This window comes from Rana temporaria, chromosome 8, assembly GCF_905171775.1.
Source record: "Rana temporaria chromosome 8, aRanTem1.1, whole genome shotgun sequence".
Lineage (NCBI taxonomy): Eukaryota > Metazoa > Chordata > Amphibia > Anura > Ranidae > Rana > Rana temporaria.
The window spans coordinates 83,095,448-83,104,519 of NC_053496.1; the positions used below are offsets into that span (position 1 = coordinate 83,095,448).

Here is a 9,072-nt window from a genome sequence, read left to right on the forward strand (position 1 = left end):
TGTCCATATCTCTCTTCTTTTGCATGTAATGGACCCTGCTGTCCCTCATGCAGCACCTCCTGTGCTCTGCCCTGCTGACCACCTCTACCCTGCCCTACTGCCCCCTGTACTCTCAAGCTCAACCCAGAATTGAGCATCCGTGCAGAAAAAAGCAAGAGCGCGTTTCACATTAAATAGGTACGTTTTAAAATTGATTGTTTAGCCTAGGTTCACACTGCTGCGAATTCAAAATCACGGTAAAATGCGCGATTTTACCGCGATTTCGTAAATCGAGGCCCGAAATCGCAAAAAGTAGTACAGGAACTACTTTTTGAAATCGCGGATGCGGCGTCGCACTGATTAGGACAGTACCATTGCCGACAATTGCCGCCGATTTGAGATGCGATTTGACATGTCAAATCGCATCTCAAATCGTTCCAAATCGTACCCAGTGTGAACCAGGGCTAAATGTTGTTCCTAAAAATAATTGTTGTTATCAACAACTCGCTGGTCACACCGATGTTCCATGAGCTGTATATCTGAAAATTAGTTAAGGGGTTCCCCGAGATGTCAAACTTTTTACCAAGAGTTCTTTTAAGGTAAAAAGGTTTGAGGAACCCTAGTTTAGGACATAGGGTCTAATTATAAAGAAGTGAATCTGACATTCAGACATTCTCTGCAGGTAAATCTTCCAGGTGCACGTGTGTTAAATGACATTGGTTGAATGTAGAAAAATGCTTGGTGAATGTTGTATTTACTGCTTTATAAATAGACACCTTTAAGAGCCGGTTCACACACAGACTTTGGGGGCGACTCGGCAAGGCGATCTCAAGACGACTTCAGAGGCGACATGCAAAATGACTTCTGTATTGAAGTCAATGCAAGTCGCCCCGAGTCGCCCCCAAAGTCAATATAATTTCAGCAAAAATAAATCATAAAGGTTGCTCTGGGTTACTGCATGTACAAATTAACACAAGAATTGTTTAATAAATAAAGTCATAAGCAATAATTCTATTGATCTTGATACAAAAACCCATTTTTTTTTTAAAGTCAATAAAAGAACTAATGCTGATCCTCTTCCCATTTAATTTCCCAAGACATGCACTCTTTCCAAGTTTCGTTTCTTGTTCGGTGAAAACACCATCACATGACCGGCTCAGATAAATACAGACTCAGCTGCTGGTTTATCAGAGGCTCGCAGGCATTCAGAGCAGGACATCATACAGAATTCAACATGAGGTAATTATATTTAACAAAAAATGCAATCCCTGCGTGTGTGTTCAGCAGCTAGAGAAATGAGAAAACTATTAAATGATCCCTGTTAAGAAATAATATTGTTTTCTCATAACTGTATGCAGAAATAGCATATGTGAAAAGTGAAGCAGAGGCAGCAGAAGCAGGTTATCACATCATTTCAATAACAAAGCTCACAAAAAACATTCCCCAAATACCTTAAAATGCTATTTATCTCTCAGTCATGTGACCGCCATGATTGTCTTTACATTGCTCTGGAGAAGGGTAGGGGGCATGGTACTGGCAGCTTCTCTTTTCTATGCAGATGTTGTACCTTTAGACCAGGGGGTGCCCAACCTTTTGAAGAGCGAGGGCCACTTAAGCAACTTAGTAACCACAATGTCGCGGGCCACAATGAGCAGATGACAGGTCTGCGTCCACTCTGCATATGCAAAGCACAGACACACTCTACTCTATGGGCCCTCTCGTCTGATTAAATGGAAGGGGACGGATCCACTTCTGTTTTTTTAGCAGACCGGATTGGAAGGAGGCAGGTGTAAATGGACACAAGTCTGTTTACATCTGCCACTCCATAGAGGTGAATGGAGGGTCCAATTGGGTTACAGACGGACTGTGTTAAAGGGGCCTAAGGCTACTTTTACACTGATGGTCTGTGGTCTACCCACACCGTGGATGCACCACATGCACCTGTGGCTTTCCTGCAGGTTAGCTGTACTTTGCCATAGAATTCTATCGCATCCTGCAGGTGTGGTGCACTTTCTGAAAGTTCACCAAACCCACAGGTAAAACCAGAAGTCTATGGCTCGGTGCAGGAAACCCACAGGTGCACTGTGCTACACCTACGGATCAGTTTGAAAGCAGCCCAGTAACCGCTGCAGAACAGATATGTCCATATATACACTGTGGGGTAGATTCACGTAGATCCGCGTATCTTTGCGGCGGCGTAACGTATCCGATAACATATCCGATTTACCCGAGTGTACCCTAGCTACTAGTGTAGCTAGTAAATTGTTGGTTCACTTACCTTTTCCTTCAATTTCCATTCTAAATGTTTTTTTCTTTGTTTTTTTTGTCTGAATTTCTCACTTCCTGTTCCTCCTCAGTAAGCTGTTCTGGCTGACTAAACACTGCTCGGATGATGGTGTGAAGTTTACTGAAGAGAAACAGGAAGTGAAAAATTCAGACAAAGAAAAAAAAACATTTAGAAGGGAAATCGAAGGAAAATGTAAGTGAACCAGCAATGCACTAGCTTAAAGGGGTTATAAAGGTACATTTTTTTTCCCTAAATAGCTTCCTTTACCTTAGTGTAGTCCTCCTTCACTTACCTCATCCTTTGATTTTGCTTTTAAATGTCCTTATTTCTTCTGAGAAATCCTCACTTCCTGTTCTTCTGTCTGTAACTCCACACAGTAATGCGAGGCTTCCTCCCTGGTGTAGAGTGTCATGCTCGCCTCCTCCCTTGGACTACAGGAGAGTCAGGACGCCCACTAACACACAGCTCCTTTCTCTATCTGCAACGTAGAGAGTGTCCTGACTCTCCAGTAGTCCAAGGGAGGGGGGAGAGCATGACACTCCACAGATTAGATTTTAAGCACTAATGAGCAGGGCCCTCCTAACCCTCATGTATTGTATTGTATTGAAACTGTATTGTTTCCGTTTTTAGATTGTGCTGCCTAAACTGGGTGCTATATAATTCTTGTATTTTAATAATAATAATAAAATAAATAACACATTGAAAGGGCAAGGCTCTGACACAGGTAGTTTTGGGAGTTTGACAGCTTCATTTTTTTCATATTTAATACAGAAGGAGGGTTGGGCACAATAGTTAAAATTATTTGATTGGAGTTCTGATTTAAATGTTAATTACCTTCTATGCCTAACATCCATTCCATACTGCAGCCCTTACAAAGATTGTAGGTAGAAATTTACTTTACACCTCACTAGAGGTGATTCTTACAGGCTTAGGCCTGGTGAATGGCCAGTCAGTCTGCACTGTGGAACGGCAGGTACAGCATGGCCCATAACCTGACCATTTTATTTCCTATGATCCTCAGCTCCATCTAGTGGTCATAATGCAGTATTTTTTGTGAACCCTCTTTTTTTATCAATAAATACCATATAATCTGTAGAGGAAATAGAATGAGAATATTTGATTTTGCCCCATTCTGACAAAAAGGATGTGTCAGCAGGTTCACTTGATTAATAAACATATATTTTTTTAAATACACCCCTTAGTTAACTCTAGTTATTTTTTATTAACTCCTTTACTTCCTTCTTTGCATCGTGTTTTTTTTTGCTGTTTGTATGTAAATTTTGTTTGTTTTTGTTTGCATCGCCAAATAAAAAAAATAAAAAAACAGAAACATTACAAAGTCTTTATAAAAAGGACAAATCACTAAAAGAAATCTGTAGTTAGAAATTCAGGCCAGATTCTCGTATACTGGCGTAAAACTATGCGGGCGTAACGTATCTCATTTACGCTACGCGGCCGCAAGTTTTACGGGCAAGTGCTTGATTCACAAAGCACTTGCCTGTAAACTTGCGGCGGCGTAGCGTAAATCCTTTGGCGCAAGCCCGCCTAATTCAAATGATCCAGGTAGGGGGCGTGGATCATTTTAATTAGGCGCGTTGCCGCGACGATCGTACTGCGCATGCGCCGTCCCTAAAATTCCCCGACGTGCATTGCGCTAAATGACGTCGCACGGACGTCATTGGTTTCGACGTTAACGTAAATGGCGTCCAGCGCCATTCACGGATGACTTACGCAAACGACGTACATTTTTAAATTTTGACGCTGGAATGACGGCCATACTTAACATTGGTTGCCCCTCATATAGCAGGGCAACTTTACGCGTCGCAAATGCTACGGAAACGTCGTAAATTTACTGCGTCGACCGCGCGTACGTTCGGGAATCTCGCGTAACTAGCTAATTTGCATAGACGACGGGGAAAACGACGGCGGCGACACCTAGCGGCGGGAAAAAAAATTGCATCTAAGATCTGACAGCGTAAGAGCCTTACGCCTGTCAGATCTAATGGATATCTATGCGTAACTGATTCTAAGAATCAGTCGCATAGATACGGCGGGCCAGATTAAGACTTACGACGGCGCAAATGGCGTTGCGCCATCGTAAGCCCTTTGAGAATCTGGCCCCTAATATTTTATTAACTCTTTCATTCCTTTATCTTAGATTTATTTTTCTTTTTTACCATCTTAAATTTGTGTTAGTACTTGTAGCGCTAAATTAAAGCGCTTAGAGAAAGATTATGCTTTAGCAACCTCACCATGGTTGCCTTGACACCAATGGTAATCATTTCTATAAAGAGGAAAATAGTAAAGTAAATGTGATGCCAGCAGCAACCAATTACATTGCAGGTAATGTAAACATAAATCAAAACAGCTGATTGGCTGCTATGAGTAATGCAACTATAGTTTGCTTCTTTTTTTTATCGCCTACTTTTCCATAAATTAACCTAAATTAACTTGTTCTGTAAGAGGAGTAACACAAGGCATCACTAATGAAATATTTTCCAAATCCACTCTTCAAGGGAAACTTGGGGAGAAGCAGCACAGTCAGGTAGCAGAGAGAACAAGGGCTGCAAAGCTACCCTGGAAAAAATTTGTATATATGCATGTCCCTAACAGCGTGGATGAAAATCTTTAAAATGCCAGATTATCTGTTGTTTGGGATATTACAATGGTCAATATTTAAAATGTGTATATATAGGCAAAACATTTTTTTCTAAAGATTTAAATATACAGTGGAACCTCGGGTTGCGAGCATAATCCCTTCCAGGAGAATGCTCATAATCCAAAGTACTTGCATATCAAAGTGAGTTTCCCCTTTGAAGTCAAAAGAAACAAATAATTTGTTCCGCCTTGACTTTAATGGCATGCAATACCGCATGCGGCCAGAGGCGGGGGCGCCGGAGAGCCTTGGAAATGTCCAGAAAGGCTAGAGGACAGTTCGGCTGACCTCGACGAACCTCAGAAGGACTCAGTTTCCGAGCCTTTCCAGGTTTGCCGAGGTCAGCCGAGCTATCCTCTGGCCTTTCCGTGCATTTCCGAACAGCGCGAGATCGGCTGCGATCGGAGCCGTTCGGCTTCGGCATCCCCCACCTCAGGCCAAACAATGCTTTGGTCTGAATCGTGCTCATTTTGTGAGACAACACTCGCAAACCGAGTAAGGATACTTTAAAATACAGTGCTCGTATTGCGAAACGCTCATTAACCGCTTTACTCGCAATCCAAGGTTCCACTGTAATAGGAAAATATTTAAACCCTTGTTAAATTTTCATTGCTGTCTGTGTCCGTGTTGGAAAGATACACGCTCCTTTCATTTTTTGGTGACCCTTGTTACCAAGACTAAAAGTGATGGAAAATCTATCGTTGGGGATTATGTGCAATTTATCGGACTGTACTCTTTATTTGCTCTAAATGTGTACTGTTCCTTTTGCTAAAACTTCAATAAAATTTAAGTAAAAGGAAACTAACATTTTCTAATTGTCACCAGAACATAAGAAGACAAACATAAAAGTAGCACAACATCTTCAATAAACAGTCCCTGATATAAAGAACTGTGAATAGCAGTCCTTCATACAGAAAATCTTTCTATCGAAACACTGGAAGAACTTTCTCCAGTAGGAAAGTACTCTGAATAAGGCTCCATTCACACCTAGGCGTATTGTCACCTGTAGCGCGACGCTATTGCAGCCTGCAATACGCTGGAGGGGTGATTTAACATTGTCGGCTATGGAGATGGTTCACATCTCCACCGGGAACGCCAAAACGCCGTACGCCTGAAGCTCAAAACAAGTCCCGGACCTTTTTTTCAGGTGGCTTTCGGCGTTCGGCATAGCCGACAATGTTGATCACCCCTCCGGCGTATGTTAGGCTTAAAAAACGCAGCGTTTTGTCGCGGCAAATCGCAGGACAAAACGCTGCAATTTGTCGCGGCAAATCGCGGTAACATACGCCACGTTCAGGTGTGAATGCAGCCTAATAGATGGTGTGCACTTGGATCCCGGAAACTCTGGGATGGACGAACACAGACACAATGCAAGGCACTGGTTTATTATCAACAGGCAAAACTTTATTAAAATAATCCTTGTACAGTGAAAAACAAGGAAGTCGTAATTGGCGATCAGTCTCAGACAGATTTCACAGATATCCTGCTGCCTTGCATGGCCTTCGGATGGTAGGGGATAATATGTTTGCAACTAATGGTATTATAACCTGCTCAGAGCTAGAACTATCGGTGTCTGTGTAGCTAGATACTGGCATTGACAGTATGCAAGGGGTTCACATTTTGGCAACATGATGATGAGAAACTGCATTTTAAGTGATGTTCTCTTTTATTTATTTTTGGGCTAATATTCAGAAACCTTTTGGTTGGTTTTGGTTAGAAGGCTATTTTCGTAATTATACAAATGACAACCCTGGTTTTAGGATTAGAGGCTAAATCTATATTGTTCCAAACTACAAGGCCACCTTGGCATTCTTCATATCTATACCTTTTTTAATTAAAATTATAATGATCAGTGTGTATGTCTAGTAAGCTTTTCTATTTGTGTTTCCTTGTAGTGACGTATTAAAGAAGTCCCTGAAGAGCCGTTTAACAAAGCTACAGTGTCATTTCACATGGAACCTCCTAGATGAGGAACCTGACATCGCTAAAGTAAAAGACAGGCTTTATGACCAGATTGCATTTTTAGATGCTACCTTCAAATACAGGATATACAATATCCTGGCCTACACCAGTTATCTGAATGAGGATTATGAGGAAGCTACTGCTTATCTACACAAAGCTGAGGAACAACTCCAAGAGATTGAGACCCAGGACACATATGCCAAAAGTGTCATAATCTATGCCAATTATGCCTGGATATTCTACCATAGAAATCATATTATAAAAGCTTATATGTATCTTAAAAAGGTTCGGGAAATCAGGGAACAGTATGAGTTCCCACCAAAAGAGAATGCTCTTCTATTTGAGATGTACAGCGAGAAGGGGTTTTGTTTATTAACCTTCCATGGAAGACACAGTGAAAGGGCCAAAGAGTGCTTTAAGAAAGCTCTAGACCTGGATCCAGAAAACCCAGAGCTGAATTCTAGCTATGCCATTGCTGTGTTTAAACTTGAAGGCTACAACTGCCTGAAGAAGCCACTGGATGAATCCTTTCCACTTTTGAAACAAGCTGCACAGATAAACCCAAAAGACACAGTTGTAAAGGTCTTTCTGGGTTTGAAATACCAAGATCTGAATAACTCCAAAGAAGGCCTAAGATTCATAGAAGACGCTCTGCACGGGACACCAGAATTTCCATATTTGCTTAGTTATGTTGCAAAATTTTACAGGAGAGAAAAAATGACTGATGAAGCCATTTTGGTCCTCAACGAAGCAACACGGTTAAATCCTACATCAAGCCATCTTCATCACCAACTGGCTCAATGCTACAAAAAAAAGATGACCGCCTTAAAGAACTCTGCTCGAAAAGCAAAGTTACAAGCTCAATGCACCAGAGCCTATACCGAGGACATTGCTGATGCAGTCGCCAGTGCAATATTTCATTTGGAAAAAGCTACTGAGTACAAACCAACATTTGTAACAGCTCATATAGCCCTGGCCTGCATGTATGGGAGAGCAAAGCAATACCAGAAAGCAGATGAAAGATTCCACCAAATTCTGACCATGGGCAACCTCACACAAGAGGAGAAACAGGACCTTCACCTGAATTGGGCACAGTATGAACAATATAAAACGAACTGTCAAAGTGAGTCAATAAAGCATTACAAAGAAGTCTTATTAATAAAATGCCCCACAATATTTAGAGAATTTGCATTACAACAGTCCAAGAGTCTTGCTGAAGAAATTCTCACAAAAAATCAGTTTAATGACACCGGAATTGATTTTCTAGACTTCATTCATGAACAAGATTTTATTTTACCAAAATCTGCCATGAATGATGTACCCTATGAACATAATTCAGAGAATGAGGAATAAGTTGCATAATGAAAACGCAAACCCTCAGATCGGTCAAAGCTTATCTTAAAGGTCCGGACAGCTAAAGTATACAACAGAAGAACTGAGATCTTTAGATTACATGGCAATGTTACTTACATGGACAGATTGGATGCTCATATTTTATTTCAGCTTGGTTGACCTTTTTAATGCAATTAACTGTATATTAGCATTGCAAACAGGCCTGCCTTTATGGAAAGGAAACAATGACCATATTGTTGGAAGGTGGCAGACTCATATATTTTTACAATGAAAACCAACACTGAGAAAAGTATTGGGGCCCCCATCACTGAATTTCTTATAAAAATTAATTTATAAAAAACAGCATAACAGCAATACCTATATCAAAAAAAATTCCCAAAGGGAAAACACTGCGCTAAATAGATTGTGAATGTAGTACACAGATGATGTGTGATAAATTAATAACTAGCTGCCAGTACCAAAAAATGTGTGATACAAAACATTTCTGTTGTCTCGAACGATCAGACAAAAGAAAAAAGGACCATAGCATAATACCATAAAAAAATGAATTTATTAGGTTAAGTAACTATGCACTTACGAGATTGTAGAAAGTTGAATGCGATAAAAAATACAAGGGAGGCACGGCGGCTTCTCCTGTCTCTCCTGTTGGTGTGGGCTCCGAGCTTCCTCGTCTAGAAGCGTAATGACGTCGAGTCTGCAAGCCACTCCTACGCGTTTCGTCACCACGGACGTCGTCTGGATTGGCTGCAGCAAATGAGGAAGCTCGGAGCCCACACCAACAGGAGAGACAGGAGGAGCCACCATGCCTTCCTTGTATTTTTTATCGCATTCAACT

The 9,072-nt window shown here is 41.2% G+C and overlaps 1 protein-coding gene across 1 annotated transcript; it reads left to right on the forward strand.

Annotated features, from left to right (window-relative positions):
* Positions 1-1,064: 1,064 nt before the first annotated feature.
* LOC120947109 (interferon-induced protein with tetratricopeptide repeats 1-like) lies at positions 1,065-8,752 on the forward strand. The gene is made up of 2 exons (XM_040362108.1): positions 1,065-1,218; positions 6,818-8,752. Exons 1-2 carry the CDS (start codon positions 1,127-1,129, stop codon positions 8,235-8,237), a joined length of 1,512 nt encoding a protein of 503 aa, XP_040218042.1. The 5' UTR covers positions 1,065-1,126; the 3' UTR covers positions 8,238-8,752.
* The last annotated feature ends 320 nt before the right edge of the window (positions 8,753-9,072 follow it).

Coding starts and splice junctions, on each gene's coding strand:
- LOC120947109 (XM_040362108.1), top strand. CDS start 1,127: ATGACCGGCTCAGATAAATACAGACTCAGCTGCTGGTTTATCAGAGGC. Junction 1,219..6,817: donor CATACAGAATTCAACATGAG/GTAATTATATTT, acceptor GTTTCCTTGTAG/TGACGTATTAAAGAAGTCCC.